Here is a 22,611-nt window from a genome sequence, read left to right as displayed (position 1 = left end):
TCTGCACTCGGAGCGGGAAGCATGGGCAAGGGAAAAGAATGTTACGATATTCAACATATCAGCATTTTGGATAGGAGTGAAATGACTTGATTGCGAGGAATGAGACATTCATGCATGACCAACCTTTTCAGAGAACTGAAAGAGTTTAGGATCACTACGACGAATTTTTTAATCCTTCAATATTTCCTACATACCACGGGAAAAAAATGTAACTACTGGTTCTTTAGCTATTATAACTGCAAGATCTTCTCATATAGATTTTTTATGTTAGTTTTTCTAGTTCAAATTAAATTTTTATACCATCTCTTGTTTGAATAATATAATAGTCTTTAATCTATAAAAAATATCAGATTAAATAGTGTCATTTTATTTAGCGTTTCAAATTTCATCAAAATGTCATATTCTAAGGAAAAATATTCAATTTTAATTTATTTTGGTAAAACTCTATATATGTCATGCTTAATCGGCCAAAAAAACATGGCTTGAATATTTAACTATACAATATTATATAAATAAATAAATAAATAAATGAAAAGAAAATAAATAAGTTTCGAAACGTTTTGTAAAAGTCTTTATAGTAGCAAGTTCACATCTCTTTGTCTTGGAGGTGACTAATATTGAAGCAGGTCCTCCACTGTTTTAATTTTACCAGACGAAGGTTGAAATTTCAGGACGCTACCGGTGAAACCAGATGATGAATCGGTTTCTGTGCTCATAAAACTTAAGGCGGTAACGACATCGCTGATTAAAGGTCGAACTATTGGTTCTTCATGCAGACACATTGCCGCTACTGCTATAGCTTGGTTTAGACTTTTTTCCGGGAACTCGCCTCGAAGGAGTGGATCAGCTAGCTCCGGGAATCTATTTGGTTTTCTGAAAATCGGTTGTGCCTAAACCACGTTTATAAATACATAAGAAATGAACCTCAAGAAATGCTAACTGGTCAGGTTTGTATGAATGTTAAGAATGTATCTGTATAAAGTGAAAAGAGAGTTACCCAGGTAATAAGATTTTGTTCATGACTCGGTCTCGTTGTGTCAATAACACGTTTACCGGTTATGAGTTCCAACAACACGACTCCAAAACTATACACATCAGATTTAACCGTTAGGTGACCGGTTTTCTGATACTCAGGAGCACAATAACCGTAGGTTCCCGTAACTCGGGAAGATGCATTTTGTGTGTCACCAACCGAACCAAGTTTTGCCAAACCAAAATCTGATAGTTTTACATCGAAATCTCTGTTGAGCAATACATTCGACGATTTAAAATCTCGATATATCACCGGAGGGTTTGCCTTTTCGTGGAGATACTCAAGCCCTTTTGCAGCTCCTAAGACTATCCTTAACCGAGTGTTCCAATCCAATGGTTGTTGTCCCGGTGCAACATCTGGTTTAACTAGATCATAAAGCCAGTCGGTTATACATAGAAGTTTCAGATGCAATACCTAAATCGCAGGTTCAATCCGATTTCAATATATACAGCAAACAAAAATAAAACAGTTAAGGGATTGACGAGAACATACCGAGGAGATGATCTTCAAGGGAACCAAGAGGCATAAACTCATAAACAAGAAGTCTTTGGTCTCCGTCAAGGCAATATCCAATAAGATCAACAAGGTTGGGATGATTAAGAGTACTTAACGCAGAGATCTCTAGCAGAAACTCTCTGTTCCCTTGTAATCTATTTCTATCAAGTTGCTTCACAGCCACCACCTAAATTCAACAATCAACAATGAATGAGAGACTCTTGTCTTTGTTTCTTCAGACAAAGTTCTCTTGTCAATAAAACATCTCTCTGTTTCTAAGTTTCTGTTTTTTTACCTGTCCGGTTTTCTCCAGCTTCCCTTTGTAAACTCTACCGAATCCTCCTTCTCCAATCAAGAACTCTTGCTTGAAACTATTTGTAGCAGCCGCTAATTCACGGAATGTGTAACTCTTTGCCTCAATATTGATTGGTGATTCTTTGCTAATTGCCACTGATTCCCATGAAGTTATTTGTCCCCGATCATTCCCTGTTCACAGATTTAGAAAATTATAAAGTGAACCTGAATGAGCTTTTGTAATCATTTTTGAACTCTTTCATTTTAAAGACTTTAAAGACTTAAAACCAATCTTTAAAAATAAAGAAGACAAAGTGTTTCAAAAAAAAAATAATAATAAAGAAGACAAAAAGAAACCACGAAACGAGCGGACTCATTAAGGGGCATTTTTATCACGAGAGCTTACACTGAGGGTTCTGTTGTTCATAAGCAGCAACCATGGATGAGCCTTCATTCTCCCTACTTTTGCTGTGCGTGGATGACCCCAAGAAACAACTCATTTCTACAAAGTTTAAAACCTAAGCTAGTTCTTTGTTTTGTAGTTTTCCGAGGTCAGAGGATCACTAGTTTATTCCTATAAACTTCCATTGTTCCATTGCGTAACTATCCTTGGGGTATATCTCGCTTGCTGCTGATGGGTTTTGCAAGAAAAACACAAGAACAATCAATACTTGAAACAGGTTATTAATCCTCTCGTTTATTTAGTTCTGCAGATTTTCGTAGATTGGGTTTCGTTATTAGATGATTTTAAGAAGGAAAATTGTTTTTATGATGAAGCAAGAACGACAAAGACAACCTCAGGACACGATGTGAGAAGGCTGTTTTCTGTTATAAAACCGCCTTGTACCTTCCCTTGGTTGAAGAAGTTAATAAAACAGAACATCTTTGGTGGGATTTTCTAAAAATAAATTATGATTGTTTTTACCAGATCCTAATTTGCTAACATCTCCTTTTAGATTTTTCGTGTTCTTTTTGTACGTATTTTCTGAACGACATCAGACAGATGCAATAAATAATTCGACCAACTACAAAAAAGTTGGCTTTATTAGCTGTCGAGTAAGCATTCATTGCTTGCACAGTAAGCATTCATTGCTTGCACAGAGCCGCATGATTGTCTGGGTCATTGGTGCCGTCATAAATTCAATGTTAGGGAAGGAGAATTTCCTTGGCATATGTATTAAGGTGATCTCATCCACGAAGGGTGCCATCATAAGAATCATGAGCACTTCGTCGGATTGGAGGAGCGACACCCGGGAGCCTCTCAGTCGTCGATTGAATGGCTTCGATCTTCTTGGAGAAGACCTGCTCGAGATAGGCCGTCATCACTGATTTTTTTTGCTACTACGGCCTCTTGCATCTCCTCGTCAGAATTGTCGTTTGCATGGTTGTATGAGTTCATTCTATAGCATTGATCCCAATTGTCAATTCTTCCATCGGTGGTGGACCATGTCGGCTGGAATTGCCTCCTTCAGTCACAGTTCCCAGAGATTGCATGGGTCGAACCCAGGTGTGGAACCGTGGCTGCTTGTTTCTTGTCGTATGAAGAGGTGAATTCTCTTCTCGAAAGATTAAGTTTTCAGCTTGAAGTTGTGAAAGATTTTCCACGCTATTCTCCAACAGCTTGGAGTGCTAGTTCACCGTGTCCTTCAAAACTTGAACCTTCGAGAGGAGTTCGGAATCATCTGTAGAAGCGTTGTTCTCCCAAGTTCTATGTAACTCGGTGACTTGGCTTTGCAAGCTTTAATCCGAGCTTGCAATTCAATTTCGACTGGGGTGGCTGAAAACTGCTCGTTATGCTCATTTTGCGTCATCGTATCTTAGTTTGGATTACCCCTTCTTCTAGAGCCAAACTGTTAGCATAAATCTATGAAGGTGCGTTTGTGGCACTACGGAACATATGAGCAAGTAAAGAAAAGCATGAAAAGAGATCACAAGTGGTGTTTTATTGATCTTTAGAGCAGGAAATTCAACGATTGGTGTATAAACTCTAGTTCTAATATTTTATGTGTATTATGGTTGATCCCTTTTTCTATGGTTTAGGTTCTCCTTATATATATATAGGTTAGGGGTGTTCAATCCGGATATCGGTTCGGTTTAGGTTCGGTTTTTTTTCGGTTTTCGGTATTTCGGTTAGTAAAATATAACTACCATTCTAAATCCATATTTACTTCGGTTCGGTTCGGTTTATATACCGTCGGTTTTCGGTTTATTCGGTTTTATACCAAAAAACATAATTATTTAGTTTGAGATCATATAAAATGAATTTTAGAGTCATATTGTCAACACAATCATTTATCAAAAATATATTACATGTTCAAATAAATGAACAAAAAAGTAAAAATGCTTCTACCATCAAATAAAATAATCAAATCTATAATTAAAATCAGAGCCTGAAATTTTGAAAATAAAAATATGAAACAAAACATAAACATGAAAGAAAAGTTTTTTCACTCTTCCATATTTAGTGTTCATTAAAGTCATGCTTTTTCGATTGAACACGAAATTCTGTTTGTTTATAGATAAGAAAAAAGTTATGAAAATTTTCCATTAATTATTTTTTATCAAATTTATAATCTTCATATTAATTTAGTGAATACTAAAATAAAGCAAAAAAGATAAAAAAAAAACTTAAAAATAAGATGTCTGAATTGCGATGTATTGTTATTTAATTATAGTTCAATTGTTTTACAAATTGTTCTTTATTAATATAACATTATGGTAATAGTTATTAACACAAATTTAACTTATATAACAAATAGATATTCATGTATTGTTATAAAATAGATACATATTTACATGTTTCTACTTTTAGTCGGTTTTGTTCAGTTTATTCGGTTTAATCAGTTATATACCAAACCATATCCAAATCCTACGGTTTTTATAAAATTATATCCATTCGGTTTATATGATATATACCAAAACCAAACCATATTGTCTATTTCGGTTCGGTTCGGTACGGTTCGGTTTTACCATATTGAAGAGCCCTAATATAGGTAGTTCTTAGTCGACAATTAGGTCAGAGACTTCCATATTTGAAAATAAAGAAGAATCTCCTAGTGGAAATCTTCTATTTTACCCGGAGACTTCCATTTTACCTGGAGACAAGTCAACTATAGTGAAAATAAGGAAGAATCTCCTATAGTCGGCAATTAGGTTAGAGATGGGATTTGATCCCTCATCAACTTTAACGATGGACTCGACCTATTCACTTTGATGAGCTTGATGTCCAATAAAGATAAAAGAAAGCCACTGTACGGAAAAGAAAGTCGGCAAACAGACACAAATGACCTATTTGCTCTAGTCTAAATACCTTAGAAAATCTAAGAAGACATGAGTATTACATATTAAACATGACAAGAATAGAACAATACGTTGTTTCGTTTACTAGGCTTATTGCCACTTTTATAGTAGAAGAATCGTCTTCCAACGACCTAGGTTTTGTTATACCAATCTCAATACATTCTTGTAATCGTTGAATTATATTTGGAATACAAGTCCTTCAAATAAGCCATCATCAAATTTTTGCTATATTTACATACCCCGAATTCAGATTCGGCAAACACTTGCTTACCTCCTTCCTTGTATTTGAACTGCTCAGTCCTGCGAAATCCATCGTGCTAAATGACTGCAAACTTAGATGTCGAGCTTGTCTCCATCACAAGAGTTCTTAAATTCTATGATTATAACATTATCTCAAGGGATACAATAAAAGCTTGTAGACACTTTTCTTGTCTACAGAAACACTTTGAGACACCCTGCTTCTTTAACCTTGTGGGGCTGAGCTTTGATTGAATCCTAGCACTAGCAGGGCTTATAGAGCGGCTGAGTGATGGGTGGAGTGTTCCAGTCTCCTGTCTTTCAAGAACTCGAACATCAACCATTGCTTTTTCATGTAGAAAATTCTCAACTTTGCAATTCATTTTGTTACTTGCCCTTTTACAAATCCACAGAATTAATATCAAGGTTATTTATTCTCAAACATCATTTTAAGTACATATATCAACGAAGATGTTCTCAACGGTTTCAAACAAGTCTGCATCTATCACCAAATCATGAAATTGGCCAAGGAACAATCGCTTAGACACTGTCTTCGTAGCTAGAACTCGAGCTATCCATATCGTCCCCCATTGAAGATCCGGAGAAACCAGACAGCTTCTCATCATTTCTTAAAGCCTTGCTTTCGACGATCGAGGTAGGGGTTACAACAGAGGCAACAACACCAGCAGCCGGCTTTGGGTTTGGGTTTGTGGATTCCGGTACGAGTCCTTGTGCCTCCATGGTTTCTCTAGCTGCTCTTTCCTTAGCTTTCTTGGCTCTTTCAAGTACCTCTCCCTGTGAATGCATATCAAAATATATATCAACAATCAAGGGTCTTTTTTTGGTAAATGTACAGTTGTTTAGACTTTAATGTATTTGTCCTTGACACGAGGAGATTCATGGACAAGAGTAACGCAAGGAGAAAGAGAGTTGAAGTACCTGAATCTCTTGAACTTGCCTCTGTTGCTCAGCTTGAAACCTTCCAATGTTACCCAAAACTTCGCCAACAGTGGACTCAATTCGCTCGTTGATAACCTCAGCTAGTGCCTTTCCCAAAAAGAAAGCATCCAACACATTTCTGTTTTCGTTTTCACCTTTACCCAAAAGAAAACATTTTTTATTTTATTTTATCGCCAACAGTACAAGAATCAAACCCATAAGAACATTAAATCTTCAATACTTTGGAATCTTATTTGATATGCTAGAGCTGTCAAAATTATAATCTTTATATTATGAAGGTAAACCCTAAAGATCATAATTGCAGAAAGAAAGCTCAAAAAATCAAGACAGGTTCTCACCAGAACCTGTACCTCCCTTCCCTTTGCTGCAGCAATTGCACTTTAAAGAGGTGCTTCGAACCCCACCACTTAGTCGTGTCCCGCGAAACTCAAAATTGGAACGAGGATTGCGGAAAACGAAGCAAACACGAGAAGGTTGATGATAGGCATTGGAGAGAGAGGACGAAGAAGAAAGTGGAATCGCGTAGTTGCTCATCTCTCGCTCGTTCAAGTCTCAACCCTTCCAAGCTCCGATTGGTTCTCTCTCGTCGTCGTCGTCTAAGGATGTCTAACAAGATCTGGATTCGAGTTAAACTGGGCCTTTAAGGCCCAAACAAGAACGTGACATCAATTAATACAAAGTACAAAAGAGGGGAAAATCTCATAAAATTCTTTGAAAGTGCACTTACTTACTCGTACGTTTTTCAACTAACACTTTTAAATTTCAACGTGAAATTTATATCATAAATTTTTTTAACCTGACTTACTTATTCATCGAGTAAAAACTACAAATTGTGCAAGTTCTTCCCAAAAATAATCATTTCACTAATAAAATAGACAAAAATTCAGAAAATTTAAAAAAATCAGAAAATTAAATAAAAATTCAGAAAACTAACTAAAATTCACAAAAATTAGAAAATTCAAAAATTCAAAATGTTTTTTTTTTAATTACAAGATTATTTCTTAAGAAAACTAACATATCATCGTTGACAATAACAGTTTAAAACATATTTTTAATAACGATGATCATTTCTCACATAATCATTAATAATGACAGTTTTGACATATATCTAATGATAGTTTCAACCATCATCTTTGAAAATGACAATAGATATGTCAATAGCCATGTTTTGGTCAATCATCGTTTAAAACGATAGATATGTCAATAATGATATTTTGACAAATAACACATGTTTTGACAAATAATCTTCTAATTTTTGGAAATTTCCTGATTTTTATTTAGTTTTTTGAATTTTATTCAATTTTCAGATTTTTTAATTTAAGTTTTTTGATTTTTAATTTAATTTTCTAAATTTTTATTTAATGTTTATTTATTTTATTAATTAAATAATTATATTTTGCAAAAAAAAACTTACACATCAGCGTTTTTACCTGTATAACTGGTCAGTTTTTTTCTTGATGAACAACAGTTGCCTCTTAGAACCACTAAAGCATTCCGGCAAGCCCATGTAGATACCTTCACCTCCTTTCTCATCTATGCTCAAAACCGACTGTACTGTTATCTTGGTATAAATAAAGGAACTTTGGAGCCAAATATAACCGAGGACCTTTGCGGATTGACCACATGACCAGAAGCATCACCATACAGTTTTAGACAATTTAAAATCTCACCGGCCTCCTCTGCAGTTGCTTTACACATCAGCAAACTAAGCAGGCCCATTTGTGCATTTTAGATTCACCTTTCAATCAATAAAAAGCATACATATGTATTTTCAGTCAAAGAGTGTTCTTTGAGTTGTTCTTTAGTTTCTAAGTGTGAGATACATTAGAAGGCTATAGAGCTTGTGGTTCATACGTTCATTGAGTGATTCAGGAGCCTTGAAGATCACAGGTTGAGAGAGTCAATAAAACTCACGAATTGGGAGAGTCAATCATCAACTATCCATCATCGATCATCATCTTCTATCCATCAAACCATTCCATCCTTTATCTCTTTAGTTTTTGTTAATTATTTTATCATTCATAATAAACTCATTGTTCTTCCTTTATTTCAGGTTATCTTGGATTTGAAGGGACAATAGTTCATCCATCAACCACCTCTATCTCTACCGATTTCCCGACCCTCGCCATTTCACCGACCATCTCATCATCCTAGCTTACGTGGCTGTATCAGAGAGTCCGGTTTACTCTTGCCACCCTTCTCCTTTGGTGTAAGCGAACTTGCTGCAGAGTTACGGCGATTAGGCACTGCTTTCACGGTTTGAGCCTTTCTCTTCCAAGATGGAGGCCTACGACGAGACAGTTTCCCCACTCTGCTATCACCGGCAGGAGGATCAAGATGTTCCAACTTGAAAAGATGTAGAGACAGCAGAGTCAGAGCATCCCACCATAGCAGAGAAAGCTGAATCTGATTCTTTATCCTCATAATGAAACTGAGTTTGTATTGGTAATGACTGAGCAGCTCTTGGGATTTTAGATAGCTTCTCAACCGAGTTATTTTTAGGATATGAGAAGACATGTCCCTTGCCCTTATCCAAGTCAGAAGTGAGTCTAGTAAGAGTTGCCGCATGCAATTTTCCTTGATCAGCAAGTGATTGTTTCACTAGCAAGATGCTTGCCTGGCGTTCTGCATCATCAGTGTGAAACATATAGCATATCCATCATCTGTTCCTGTGGAGGTAGCTTAGGAAAGATCTGAGGGAAGCCTGGAGGGCCATCAGTAAGAGCGTTCTTCTGGCTACTTTCCACCTTATCAGATAAGGAATTATGCGTAACCTCAAGCCTCGGATCAGACTCCTTCAAAATCTTGGAGCCCTTCATGAGAAGTGGACACTTCAGTTTCTCATGTGTGAGGCAGACGCAGTGAAAACAACGCTTATGGATACGCTCATACTCGAACTCGAACTCGATGTTGATCGTAACTCCTTTTTTTAACAGCAAGTTTACAAGAAGCTTTGTCGGTTTTTATGTGTCAAAAGATACCAGAGCTTGAATGTAGTCTTTTGTATGGGAGATCTTTGGATCATAGGCAATCTCCACTATTGTGCCCGTCTCCTTGGCCAAAGCATACATAGTGCCAAAGTAAAGAAGTTAATTGGAATATGTCTAATACGAATCCACACATCCATATAACGGAGAATGTCTTTAGGAAGATCCAGAGTCCAGCAAACAAGAGCCATAGCCCAATGATTATAGGACTAAGGTATGTCATTAAGGACGGTCTGAAGGTCTTCTTCACGCTGCAATATGAACTGGAACTTATCTTGAGAGAGAGAAATACCATGTACTCTCCCATACACATACCATGCTGTTGGCATGTACTCAGTCATCTTTGACATTGGCTGGAAATCCGGTTAAGGAGTCTCTCCAACATGCTTGTGGTGTTTTCATCAAACACCCAGAATTTTGGTTTACCCAGAAGAGTTAACAGTTCTTCTTCATCACCTGGCGACATTGATTTGAGGCTTTGATGCAAAGAATCAGCCATAGGAACACACAGAGAGAAACAAAGCACTGGTAAAAGCCGGCGGGGATCGTGAGTTTTGGGAAGAAGGTCAGAGCAGATCAAAGAGAATTTTCTCCTTGCAATAATACATAAAAAATATCATCAAAGAAAGGAAGGAGGCCAATCAGTGGCAAGAAAAGGTAAGACAATTTGATTAGGAGAAAATCTTGGGGAACAAGAAAGGAAAGTAGCGGAGCAGAAGAAGTCAAGAAAATATACTTTCTTAAACAATTTTAAATACCGTAGCAAAAAGCCGGTATGAGGATCCATTCTAGGTGTGGGAAAGAGGTTTAAAAAGGTAATAAGGAGTACACCGGAACTCGCCCAAAGTAAAGAGAAACTGATATAAAAAAATTTCTGATAATTTAACTGTAAATCAATCATATAACATAAAAGTTAAATAACATATTTTTAATATTATGAATGGTGATCTGCGGGGTTGGCTCGTAAAACTGTTTAGCTATGCGAGGTAGACTTGGACATATATATACAAATCGCAATCCGCGGCGGATCAATCCGCACGGCCCCGTAAGAAAATTGAACCTGCTACGGATTGGACTATTTGGATGCGGGTTGCCCGTGTGACATCTCTAGGCGAGGTAGAAGACGCCGTTAAAAAGAACCGCGTCACCATCAAAAACAATTCTTAACGACGCGTCAAAATATAATATAATTAACAGACTTACATAGTTCCTTCACAACCTATTTATATATATATATACTCTCATCACCCCTCTGATCTCTTTCATTCTAGATATATTTCTCTCTCCCGTTTCACAGAGAAGATAAAAAGCTTCAGCAATAGCCAACAATGGTGATCGCAAGAACATTGTCTTCAGTCTCAGCAACTCTGATCATAATTCTAACACTCTTTGTCCATGTAAATGGGTAAGTTAGAGATTCCTAAATTTTGATGTGATCTTGGATTTTGTGTCTATCACTCCCATAGAAATTCTTATGTTTATGTTTTGTCTTTTTGTACCATTACAATGTAGAGTTCAAGATACAAAGGAGTTGAAACCTGATCAGAGCTCAAGAACATCAATGACTGATTAGTGAGTTCTCACTTCATTTTTTGGGCGTAGATTTAATTCCGCTGTTCAGATTGGATCTATTATATTAAAGAAGTCGCTTTGCATGCTCTGTTTTTTTCTCAGTGAATGGCATGAACACGCCGTAAAAGACCCAGAAGAAATAGCAGCCATGGTCGATATGTGAGTCTCTCTCTCAGTAGTTAGTATAATATATATATATATACTATATATACAAAAGTGGAGAAGAAAACACCATTTTAGATATATTTCGTATTAGTAACGTTTCAGATAGTCTTTTTTCTTTTTTGGAACTACACGTTTCAGATAGTCAAACGAGGTGATGCTTTAACTTAAACTTATGTGTAGGCCACAAGAAAAATAACAATATTCATAGTTTCCTTTGACTACTAGTTAGTTAAATTTTCTAGTGTACTGTGGTAGACCATGATTAACCCGGAGTTCTTGGAGTTCTTAACGGAAGTTAAGAAATTTTAACCGGGCCTCGTGGTCTGGTGGTAAAGGAACCTCGGCTGAGGTGCCCGCCATCACGACTTCGAGCCCCGGCCACAACGGATTTAACATCCCTTCCGTTGGGGCGCTGGACCCCCTACGAGGATAGTTGGAAATGTGGCTGCCCAGATACCAGAGTTACCAAAAAAAAAAAAAAAAAAAAAGTTAAGAAATGTTCTTAACTTTTAACTAAAAAAGTTAAGAACCGATTCTTACTTTTTTTAGTTAAAAATTAAGAAACAGTTTCTTAATTTTCGATATTCTTACTTTTTTTAGTTAAAAATTAAGAAACAGTTTCTTAATTTTCGATAAGAATCCTATCTTAAGAACTCGGGTTAATAATGCTCTTAGGTATATATGATATGAAAATTTCCTCACCATGAAAAATTTCCTCATAATTAGTGAGGCATAATTTCCTTTGACTACTCGAACATATGTGTAGGCCAAAAGAAAATATTCATAATTTCATAACAGGAGATACTATTTTTAAGTTTCTGTGTATTGAGGAAAATATAAATAAACATGTGAAACCCTTCTGACAGAAGAACAGCAATTTTATTGAATAAAGCCACACACCGTGATTCCCATTTATAACTCACTATTCCCTCCTAAGATCCACCGACGCCCCTTGTATTAATGTTTGCATACATGCATATGTGTAATTAATATATATATATATATATATATATATAATGTCTTATTTTAATAGAGTTAGTACACAACATTATATTAATTTTAACGTAAATTAGAAAATAATAGTAATGAGGATGGGTGTTTTATATTATCTTTTATTTTTGTAAAAGTGAGGATCAAGGGGTTTAAACTATTTTAGTGTGAGTAGAAGAGGCACATTATTATTCACGATAATTTTGACAAAATATAGTTTTTTTTTATTAATGAACGCAATATATCACTTTAACACGTCAAAAACGTTATTTCGTTGCAAATCTCTTAAATAGCACATAAAACAAATTTAAGATAAAATAACAGATAAAAATTCTAGAAATCTAATTAATTAAAAGATAAAATGACTAAATTATTCCAAACCCTGAACACTTACCATAATCTACCTCTAAATACTAAACTTTAAAATTTAATCAGTTAACTCAAACTTCAATATAAAATGAAAGTATGCTTTTAACTTTAATTAATTAATGTTCTGTTGTGAAATTTTCATTTGTGTGCTATTTTTGTAAAAATGTGTTTTAATACAATACTATGATATTTATTTTCCATTTTATATACCATTAAGAACATTTATCGAATTTTCACTTTTTTTTGAAATAATTGTACTATATACTTTAGACATTGCTAAAATATAATAGAACATGAGAGATCAGTAATTCTCTAAAACCAGCTTTGTATTTTATATGATGATTCTGCCAAAAAAACTTCATCTAACATCAACTTTTATGCTATTAGATATTTTAATTAATTATTCTGACATTTATCTCATATGCTAGTCAAACCTTAACTGAAATAGCGATATATTAGATTAATTAAATGTATTATGTAATAAAATTATGCAGGTTTTTATTAAATAGATGTCACATGAAAAAAATTGCCAAGATAAAATTATGTGCCCCTATAAAAAATTAGGTGCCCCTAAATTATTAATTGGGAAGTAAAAATTATTCTTAGGTGTTGATAAACTTACCTTTTCAATATATTTTATTTTATTTTCATATAGAAAGTGTGACTAAAGTATATATTTATATATATATATATATATGTATATATATATATATATGTTAGAGTAAATATTTACTCTAAATTCAGTTTTTACTCTCTTTTGAGTTTTTTTTTGTCAATTAAGTGAAAAAGTTTTCAGCTACTTTACTGTAAATTTTTCCTTCACTTTTTTTTTCACTGCCCATTTAAACTAATATCAAATAGAGTAAATTTTTCTTCCACTTTGAAGAAGTGGGAAATTTCACTCCAATTTTTTTTACAAATATTTCCTCTCTTTTTCACTTCATTTTTCACCAATTATTCTGTTACTAACGAGTCACACTCTGAATCTGCTACCATAGGTTTTGCATTTAGTGTTGCTCAAATAAAAAAAGGTTCTGCACTTGGTCACGGAATTATATAGACAAGTGACCAAAACGTTTCTGTATGGGATCGTAGCCCATGAAATATAAGAGTATTCCTTATGCTAGACGACATTTAATCACCCACGTGGACCCACCTCAGCAGTACATCAAGTTAAATACAGTACAATATTGCTTACTTCTATTCGTGTCTCCCCTAGCTTGACTTTGTACACTGTATATAGTAGTAAATTAGTAACCATGTCGGTCTCATGAACGAGTAATAAATCGAAATAGTTGCATCATACTAAAAAACGAATGATACAAATATGTTACAAATAATAACGAGATAGAAATGGGTGGTCCGTGGTCTTGGTAATTGTACAATAAACATCTGTTTAAGATCGCAAAGAGAAAATCATGGCTCAATTTGATAAATCCGTAACTTTCACTCTCTTTTAATTTAACTAAATTATATTTCGTGAGAAAACCTGCAGGAAGATACGAAACAGTACAGAACGTAGGAGGTTAGGCTACTTCTCCTGCTCAACCGGAAACCCAATCGACGATTGTTGGCGTTGCGATAAAAAATGGCATCGCCAGAGAAAGCGTCTAGCGAGTTGCGCCATCGGATTCGGACGTAACGCCGTCGGAGGCCGAGACGGACGTTTCTACATCGTCACAGACCCATCGGATCATGATCCGATTAAACCTAAACCCGGTACGCTCCGGTACGCAGTGATACAAGACCGACCGCTATGGATCGTCTTCAAACGCGACATGGTCATCACCCTAAGTCAAGAGCTCATCATGAATAGCTTCAAAACGATCGATGGTCGCGGCGTGAACGTGCACATCGCTGGTGGAGCATGTATTACGATTCAGTACGTAACGAACATCATCATTCACGGGATTAACATTCACGACTGTAAGCGTACTGGTAACGCCATGGTTAGAAGCTCGGAGACGCATTATGGTTGGAGAACGATGGCGGATGGCGATGGGATCTCGATTTTTGGGTCGAGCCATGTTTGGATTGATCATAATTCTATGTCGAACTGTGCTGATGGATTGATCGATGCAATTATGGGATCTACTGCTATTACCATTTCGAATAACTATTTCACTCACCACAACGAGGTTAGGTTATTTCTTTATATTCTTGTGGCTTACGTTACTAAATTATTGGATTTAACTGAAATCTTAGGACACATGCTGGTAGTTATATGGCCGCCCTAGGAATGTTTACAACATAACTACCTTCATCTAGGGTCTTTGATAGTTATATGCCCGCCCTAGGAATATTTTTCATATGAAAATAAGGATTATTAGTTTTCAAACACAACTTAATAACGGTAATGAATTTACTCAGTTTCTTTTCTTCTGCTTCTGATTAGCAGATGGGCTGTGCTAAAACTGGTAGCACCTTCCTTCATCTAGGGCCTTTGGCCTTTTCTCTTGATCAATATGATGTTTGCAAAATGCAAAGAACCCTAGAAATGTAGATCAAGAACGTTGCTGTACTTTTATTTTGCGGTACATTCAAAAGCCAACAAAAGATGATAATGCAGGCTATTTTGTTGGGGCATACCGATTCCTACACCAGAGACAAAATGATGCAAGTGACAATTGCATATAATCATTTTGGGGAGGGTCTTATACAGAGAATGCCAAGGTTCTTCATCTTTGATTTACTCCTATTGGTTAATATTGGTATTAGAATTTTGTAGAGTTCTTGAATCTTTGGTGCTATTTCAGGTGCAGGCATGGATACTTCCATGTGGTAAACAACGATTACACTCACTGGGAAATGTATGCAATCGGTGGAAGTGCAAACCCTACAATCAACAGTCAAGGAAATCGATTCCTTGCCCCGGGAAACCGTTTTGCTAAAGAGGTATTTGATAAATCCCGTTTGGATCAACTTTTTTCTAATCTTGAAAAGTAGACATATTGATATATTTTTGGAGCAGGTGACAAAGAGGGTAGGTGCAGGGAAAGGAGAATGGAACCAGTGGAACTGGAGATCACAAGGAGACTTATTGCTCAATGGTGCTTACTTCACTTCATCTGGAGCTGGAGCTTCTTCAAGCTACGCTAGAGCCTCTAGTTTGGCTGCTAAATCATCTTCCCTTGTAGGTATGCTTACCTATAGCTCTGGTGCCCTGGAATGCAGGATCGGTACGCCTTGTTAATCATTTGTATAACTTTGGAACCAAAACTGAACACATAGAAACGATATGAAATGGGAAAGAACAAAGAAAAAGAACTCGTTTTTCTTCATTCCCATGTTTTGACTCCAAGTTGTAGTATAGTACGATGCTTTCTTCTCTCACAATATATTCTTCTATAAATAGATTGCTTAAGATCAGAAAATATTACTACTTTTTATATGCTTTCATTTATTTTGGGACTTATAGGATTAAATCAAATCGGATAGAGTGGGTTTTGTAATGGAACAGATCGCCTCTCTCTACCAAGTGAGGATTACAAACATCAAAACTAACAGAACTCTGTACTACTACATAGATTGCATTCTTAAAATGGAGTTTCGGGCCCACTTCGTTTTAGTTAGCGCTGTATAAAGCTGATCTATTTGTCAGGTTGTTTTGTTGCAACTGCCTTACAACTTCTTCCAAGGGTGGTCTAATTGAACGCAAAGGAGCTTCAACGCCTTAACCAAACCTTCTTCCATAGGACTCTTTATCCCTTTCAAAACCTCCAAATTTAGTACCCTGCCTCCATTGTTGCCTCCTCCAAAAACAGCGAGTTTAATCAGTGAAAGTAAAATGTACAAACTCATTGTTCTGTCCGCTTTTTTCCCGTTTCTTCCCATCAGTATCTCCAAGAGAAGGATCCAAAACGCATAGACATCGGTTCTTGGATTGGACTTTTTCATCTTGTGGATTTCTGCTCGTAGTAGCTTGTTTGTGCGATATTACCCAACATTTTCAAATCATAGAAATCAACCTTCGACACAAGCAACAAGTTCAGCCATAAACAGACTATTTTAATATTTCTTTCTGTATATTAAACAAAAGATTTCACAACCACAATCACGTGTATAGGGTATGTAACCAGAGATAATAGCTTAACAGATTGGTTGTGTTCGGTTACATAACATGTACGTTTACATTTTAAAACACATCCCATAAAGGATTGGTTTTGTTAAAACAAATGTGTGGAGGAGTGTGGTCATGTGCCTGGGAAAGAGCTAGGAGTGGTGCTTGATAAGATGATAAAAGCACAAACAACAGAAAGAGAGAAAACAGAGACCCAAGTATTCTCTGTATACATCTCCATCGCGTCTGTCAACGAGAACCTCGTCCTGTTCTCTGCCCAGTTCCTTAGTCTGTCTGCTTCCGCTGCATATAACGCCCGTCCCTGCAAGCAAAAGACCAATTTTTGCTTAAGAGCAGGCTAAATTAAAGTTATTGATAGAGTTAGCCCTTCTTATTTACTTACTTGGTCATCGAACCACCTGCTTCTCCTGAGCCAAGAAGTGACAATGGCAAGCAATATCCTTGGAGGAGTTAGATAATTGACTGATTTTCCTGAACCTTTCACAATACGCATTCGTGGTACCAGCGTTCTAGCCACCGTCTCTGGAAGTTCGCATATAATGTTAAACATCTGCTTGTTTTTTATACTCGAACCACTGCCACAAATAAGATGTGATGATAAAATAATTGATTCATTATTTAGAGAGAGAGATGTTTTGCGTCTATGCGAGTGCATACCTAAGAAGAAGTTCTGTCAAAACCATGCCAGGGGAAGCAGTGTGCAGGCCAACTTTTGTTTTTTGAGATTCTTTCACAATAGAGCTATGAAATTGCCTTAGTCCACATTTTGTTGACCCATATCTACAAGAGATGGTAAAACACTCAGAAATTCGAATCCATTTATCTATTTAAGTAAAGATCGGTATCAGTGCTTTGAATACTTACACAGCCGTGAGAGGAGTGCTAGAACCCCCTGAACCAGCGCCATCCATGTTAAAGATGTGCCCACCGTTGTTTTGTCTACTCATCACCTCCATCGCCCCTCGTGTGCATAGAATCGATCCAATCAAATTTGTGGAAACAATCTGCAACATATCAAATATTAGACCAACAAAACTCCACACCAAAGCTACAATCTACAAGGTTCATGAAGGATTCTTGCCTGTCTGATATCTTCTTCAGTGAAATCGAGCAGTGGTCTAAACCCTTTGTTAGTACCAGCATTGTTGATCTGTCCAAAGAATAAAGACAATAATGAGAAATATGATATAAGAGAGAAAATATTTATACAAAAAACGGTACAAATGAAAGATGTTTTTACCCATATGTTGATGGAACCAAGCTCTTTCACAGCAAAATTCGACAATTTCTCAACGTCCTCGGGTTTACAAACATCACATGCAATACCAACTACCTTAGCATCAGCCAGTTTCTTTCTAGCTGATTCGCTGGCGTTACTCATGATCTCTTTGAGGTTTTGTTCAAGCTCTTTGACAGTCATATCAACGGATTCAGAACTAATTGCACAAAAAAAAAAAAAAAAACCAAAATTAAAACATGACTAAAAAAATTCCTTATGTTTTATATTAAGCTATACTACCTGCGAGATGTAACGATCACTCTATCTCCAGAGAGAAGAAACTCTCTAGCTAGAGCTTTTCCTAGTCCCCTCGTGCTAAAACACAGACACATTAGCACCATAGAAAACAAAAAAAAAGGAATGTAACATAAAGCAAAGAAATTACCTTCCGGTTATAACAACATTGCGTGGACCGGCTCGGTAATGGTCTTCCAAAACCATGTTAGCACCAGTCATGGTTCCAATGATAACTCCACCAAGCCAGCTATACCAAACCAATGAGTTCATCGAACTATCTCCACCTTTTTCATTACAATATATACACACAACTGTCTCAGACCAAAATTTAAAATCTTTCAAAAAAAATATTTTAAAATGTTTTTTTTTAACACTTACCTGACAATTGAAACCCAATCAAGAGAATAGCTCCAGTGCTTGTCATCGTCACAATGTATCTCGCAATTTGAACAGCAATCTGCAGATAAACAAACAATAGAAACCCAAAATTTAAATACACATATTTTTTAGACATGTTGTACCAACAACCTTTTTTTTTTGTACGAACAAATTTTCTATTATGTAAGAACAAAAGAAATAAAATTCGGAAAAAGGAAGAAGCTTTAAGACATACCGAAGAGAAAACCATCTCTAATTTTTCAATCTTCTGATTATACTCATCCTTAGATAAGAACCCTAACTTACTAACACCTAATACACCAGATTTAAGAGAACTCCACAACCCATTTCCCTTCAGTTTCTCACGCTTTCTCCGCCTCTCGACCTTTTTCTCCCCTGAATCACCCTCACACCGATGCACATAAACCCTATTGTATCTACAGTTCAATCTTGACCCGACCCGTTGATGATCCATGAATCCGAGGCGGTGTTCCAGACATCGTGGGTATACTTGAAGCTTCGTTATAGTAGTCATAGCTAAATCAGAGAGTGAGAAGAGGAGTTTTAAAATCTCATGCAAAATATCATACAAGAGAAGAAGATAAAAGAAAGATATATCTTTTCTTGTGGGCAACACAAAAGATTAGATATTTTAATCTTCGTAATTGTCGAAGGAGTTAAATATGGATCGGAGAAGGAAAGAGATGAGGACGAAGAAAGGAGGTGGTGGAAAGAGAGAAAGAAAGAAGGAAGGAAGAGAAGTGTGATGACCACACGTTACGGCAACCTCATCTCGTTTGCCCAACAATGACACGTGCCACTTGTTTTCGTTTGCCGCTTAACATGTTACGATATTTTCTTCTTTTCTTTGGAACCTAGTTCGTCCGTTTCAAAGCAGAATATACTCCTCTATCAAAAAGAGCGTTTTTAAAATCTGACCGACCCGTGGTTACCGTACAGAGAAAAATCATATAAGGGAAAGTGAGAGATGGTTGAATTTGAAGCAAAGTTTGAATTTGAAGCAGATTAGATTCAACCTTAAATCAGTCATATAAACAGATTAGATTTAATAACTGGTTCGACTATGATCCGATAGATTAGATCTTAAAGTTATTGAATTTTATAAAATCATTAAAACTCTCAAAAATAGATAAACTAACCATATGAACAAAATTTAGTTTATATTTATAATGTTTTATATTTGATATTTATTTATATTTAATTATGTATCATATGTACTGACTTTACTTTTAAATTTTTATATTTAAAAATATTAAACCAAATTATTTAATCAGGTTTTAGCCGGTCGAACCATATTGAACCGTGAACTAAATAATTATCCGGTCAGTTTTTGGTCCGTTTTTAAAAACATTCATTAAAAGAAAATCACAATAGAAAAATAACCTTACTATAATGTGGTATATTACATAAATTGCCATTCATTTTTAACTAGATCTTAAAAAATTATTAATTAATGGCAATTTTTTCATTTAGCCACTCTTTAAAAACATCTTCTCTATTAAAATTTAAAAGAGAAGTATAATAAACCTAATCATATGGTATATATATAAAATATAAAATTGCCACTCATTTTTAACTAGATCTTAAAAACCTTTAAAATTGCAAATTTGTCATTTACCCCTCTTTAGAAACATACATATTATGTTCGACTGTATCCTTTTCTTTCGTTTATTTATCAAACAAATTATACCATGTTCACTGATTCTTTTAGGTTTTTCATCTTTGTATAACGACAAAAAAATTCAAGACACCCTTAAAATCAGTCCTTTTTTTGCTTGCTTTTTAGAACAAGTTTCTACTCCTTCATCGTTTCTTTTCTTTTTGCGATCCTTATGATTTACCTAAAGTAAGTCAATCTATGCTCCCCAGTAATCTGGAATCATGTTATTAGATTACTTTGCCTCAAATTCAAACTTTGCTTCAAATTCAACCATCTCTCACTTTCCCTTAGGATCAAATCTTCAATCTATGTCCAATTTGGAGATTTTCAATGGAAGATGGTTCTTCTATTAGGTCGGCTTTTAAAATGATGAGAGTCTTGTCGTCTCTGCGAGAATTATTTTCTCCGGCAGAGAATGAGCTCGAGCTTGGTCTTACGTTGAGCCTAGGTCGTAAGTGTATCAAGAATGTAAAGTTTCTGAAGCTGATGATTCTCCTTTGTCATTTTCTTCCTTGAGCAGAGCTAGCATAGCTACTAGGGCCAAGAGATCAACTGATTCAATGACCGTACCTAGTGGGTCAGATTTTTCTCTTTTCCTTATATGATTATCCTTCATAATAGTAACCATTTCCAATTCTAGTAGTCATAGAACCATAAATGGTTGTTTTTTTTGGTCTAAACCATAAATGGTTGTTTCTTTTGTTTTTGATGGGATTGATCAAAACATAATGTTTCCATTGATCACTGTTATCTGAAAAATGCAACATTTATTACGTAGATGACTTTGAATGTATCTTATTGATCTTAGAGCTTTGTTCTGATCATTATATTTAGAATTTGCATCTTATTATCATTTTTCCATATAAGGCAAATCTCTCTTTATAGCATGCTTTCGAATTTGGTGTTTTTTAGAAGTGGAAGCAAATTGATTTGTCTGATTAAGAATTGAATCATTGGTTGCTTCTTGGAGAATTCCAGGTCGGTTATGAGAGAATTGCCATGGATGTAATGTAGTTGAGGCAAAGTTAATCTCATTCGTAATTGTCAATACCTACAAATATTAGAAACAAAACAAGTGGTTTCATTATCTGACAGCAATGTTAATCAGAAACAAAACATTGTCTAGCAGAAAATAAACAATAAAATGTCTTTCTAACAGACAAAATTAATGAATCGTTAGTTACATGAACTTGGAGCTGAAGCTGTTTAAGATACTTTATGCCTTCATTGAAGCATTATCTGTCTTCCCACAATGTCAGTAAAATGGATATTATATATCATACACAGAAAAGGAGGAAAAATAAAATTCATATGAATGTGTGTTTATATTTCTTTACCTTATTTGAATCAGGGAAAATAAGATATACATTGACTCTATAATGCTTTCATTTTTTTCATTGATTCTATTTTTTTGTTGTTAGAACAAGATAACATAGGTCTCAAGTATTCTAATGATTTGATTGTGTATGAAAAAAAAATAGACAAATTATGAAATTTAGCAGCTCTGCATCTCTTTGATGAGCTACGAGAAGGACTTAGAGGGAAGTTCATATCATCAATCACAACCTGTTTTTTATTCAACCAAGTTATAGTGTCGTTATTAATAACATTCACAAATTTCATTACAATCTTTTTGTTTTCAAATCGTGGGGAATCTGGAAATGAAAGAAGATGGGGACATGACAAATATGAAGAGATAAATACTATGGAACAGCATTATGATACATCTTCCTTCTATGGTTTTGATATTTATGATATTCTTCTTTCTTAATTGAATGTCTGTACTACGTAAACTTGACATAAACATTTTAGACGTAGATTAGAGGTTGCGGTCGAAGTAGGGGACAAAGGTTTGGATACACTACGGAGAATCTCTAATAATCAATCAATACACATCAAAGTTTTTTTCCTAAAATTGTAAATGAGATTGCTGAATTAAACTTTGGCCTATATAAAAATGAAAACAATATCTAGATTAGAGGTTGCGGTCAAAGTAGGAGACAGGGGTTTAGATACAATAGGAAGGATCTCTAAGCATAATCAATCAATAGACATCAAAGTTTTGTCCTAAAATTGTAAATGAGATTGCTGAATTAAACTTTGACGTATATAAAGGTTACACTACAAGAAAACGTGCCCATAACAACGAACATTTACGACGAAAATATTTCGTCGTAAATTTACATGGTGTTTACAACGCAGTTACGAGGAATCTAACTTTCGTCGTAAACGCCATGTAAATTTACGACGAATAGTTTTCGTCGTAAAATCCATGTAAGTTTACGACGAATGTACGTGGAATGAGAAATACGTCGTAATCATTACATCGACATTACAACGAAACATGTTACCGTTATATTTAGGTGAAAACGTGTATTCAATGTGCTTTAGCTTACCTAATTTCGTCGTAAAGTCGTTGTAAATATTATGTTAAAACCATGTAAAATCGATGTAAAATATTCCTTGTAAAATCGTTGTTATATTTCAACTACCCAACTCGAAAATTTCTCTATATATATGTCATTTCCCACAACTCTCTTCCTCACAACACAC

The 22,611-nt window shown here is 35.4% G+C and overlaps 4 protein-coding genes across 4 annotated transcripts; 1 reads left to right on the top strand and 3 right to left on the bottom strand.

Moving 5' to 3' along the window:
* Window positions 1-404: 404 nt before the first annotated feature.
* Window positions 405-3,969, bottom strand: LOC106363699 (probable serine/threonine-protein kinase PBL24). Its single transcript, XM_022702296.2, has 5 exons — window positions 2,229-3,969; window positions 1,824-2,014; window positions 1,526-1,715; window positions 998-1,398; window positions 405-890 (listed from the first exon to the last, which is right to left on the bottom strand). Exons 1-5 carry the CDS (start codon window positions 2,320-2,322, stop codon window positions 612-614), a joined length of 1,155 nt encoding a protein of 384 aa, XP_022558017.2. The 5' UTR covers window positions 2,323-3,969; the 3' UTR covers window positions 405-611.
* Window positions 3,970-5,774: 1,805 nt separating this feature from the next.
* Window positions 5,775-6,990, bottom strand: LOC106368662 (uncharacterized protein At4g13200, chloroplastic). The gene is made up of 3 exons (XM_013808674.3): window positions 6,658-6,990; window positions 6,299-6,453; window positions 5,775-6,154 (listed from the first exon to the last, which is right to left on the bottom strand). The coding sequence occupies exons 1-3, from the start codon at window positions 6,851-6,853 to the stop codon at window positions 5,900-5,902; spliced, it is 606 nt and encodes a 201-aa protein (XP_013664128.2). The 5' UTR covers window positions 6,854-6,990; the 3' UTR covers window positions 5,775-5,899.
* A 3,470-nt stretch (window positions 6,991-10,460) lies between these two features.
* On the top strand, window positions 10,461-15,771 carry LOC106368660 (putative pectate lyase 14). The gene is made up of 7 exons (XM_048754723.1): window positions 10,461-10,711; window positions 10,819-10,878; window positions 10,981-11,037; window positions 13,898-14,540; window positions 14,972-15,075; window positions 15,159-15,297; window positions 15,374-15,771. The coding sequence occupies exons 1-7, from the start codon at window positions 10,635-10,637 to the stop codon at window positions 15,593-15,595; spliced, it is 1,302 nt and encodes a 433-aa protein (XP_048610680.1). The 5' UTR covers window positions 10,461-10,634; the 3' UTR covers window positions 15,596-15,771.
* Window positions 15,772-16,389: 618 nt separating this feature from the next.
* LOC106368659 (probable chlorophyll(ide) b reductase NYC1, chloroplastic) lies at window positions 16,390-19,146 on the bottom strand. Its single transcript, XM_013808672.3, has 10 exons — window positions 18,613-19,146; window positions 18,378-18,456; window positions 18,148-18,283; window positions 18,003-18,077; window positions 17,724-17,919; window positions 17,565-17,633; window positions 17,348-17,487; window positions 17,141-17,263; window positions 16,866-17,058; window positions 16,390-16,784 (listed from the first exon to the last, which is right to left on the bottom strand). The coding sequence occupies exons 1-10, from the start codon at window positions 18,910-18,912 to the stop codon at window positions 16,596-16,598; spliced, it is 1,500 nt and encodes a 499-aa protein (XP_013664126.2). The 5' UTR covers window positions 18,913-19,146; the 3' UTR covers window positions 16,390-16,595.
* Between the last annotated feature and the right edge of the window lie 3,465 nt (window positions 19,147-22,611).

The sequence above is a fragment of the Brassica napus genome, chromosome C4 (assembly GCF_020379485.1).
Source record: "Brassica napus cultivar Da-Ae chromosome C4, Da-Ae, whole genome shotgun sequence".
NCBI lineage: Eukaryota > Viridiplantae > Streptophyta > Magnoliopsida > Brassicales > Brassicaceae > Brassica > Brassica napus.
Note: the sequence above shows the minus strand (reverse complement) of the source record. Positions and strands in the feature narration are given on the sequence as shown.

What these genes read in the sequence shown, in the direction of transcription:
- LOC106368659 (XM_013808672.3), bottom strand. Translation starts at nt 18,912, where the DNA reads ATGACTACTATAACGAAGCTTCAAGTATACCCACGATGTCTGGAACAC. An exon ending in TTGGTTCCATCAACATATGG is followed by an intron (nt 17,634 to 17,723) that starts GTAAAAACATCT and finishes TTCTTTGGACAG; the next exon opens with ATCAACAATGCTGGTACTAA. An exon ending in CTGAAGAAGATATCAGACAG is followed by an intron (nt 17,488 to 17,564) that starts GCAAGAATCCTT and finishes GATATGTTGCAG; the next exon opens with ATTGTTTCCACAAATTTGAT.
- LOC106363699 (XM_022702296.2), bottom strand. Translation starts at nt 2,322, where the DNA reads ATGAGTTGTTTCTTGGGGTCATCCACGCACAGCAAAAGTAGGGAGAAT. An exon ending in CCTTGAAGATCATCTCCTCG is followed by an intron (nt 1,399 to 1,525) that starts GTATGTTCTCGT and finishes TTTATGATCTAG; the next exon opens with TTAAACCAGATGTTGCACCG. An exon ending in AACAAAATCTTATTACCTGG is followed by an intron (nt 891 to 997) that starts GTAACTCTCTTT and finishes AACGTGGTTTAG; the next exon opens with GCACAACCGATTTTCAGAAA.
- LOC106368662 (XM_013808674.3), bottom strand. Translation starts at nt 6,853, where the DNA reads ATGAGCAACTACGCGATTCCACTTTCTTCTTCGTCCTCTCTCTCCAAT. An exon ending in GAAGGGAGGTACAGGTTCTG is followed by an intron (nt 6,454 to 6,657) that starts GTGAGAACCTGT and finishes TTTTGGGTAAAG; the next exon opens with GTGAAAACGAAAACAGAAAT. An exon ending in GGCAAGTTCAAGAGATTCAG is followed by an intron (nt 6,155 to 6,298) that starts GTACTTCAACTC and finishes ATGCATTCACAG; the next exon opens with GGAGAGGTACTTGAAAGAGC.
- LOC106368660 (XM_048754723.1), top strand. Translation starts at nt 10,635, where the DNA reads ATGGTGATCGCAAGAACATTGTCTTCAGTCTCAGCAACTCTGATCATA. An exon ending in CTCTTTGTCCATGTAAATGG is followed by an intron (nt 10,712 to 10,818) that starts GTAAGTTAGAGA and finishes ATTACAATGTAG; the next exon opens with AGTTCAAGATACAAAGGAGT. An exon ending in AGAACATCAATGACTGATTA is followed by an intron (nt 10,879 to 10,980) that starts GTGAGTTCTCAC and finishes TTTTTTTCTCAG; the next exon opens with TGAATGGCATGAACACGCCG.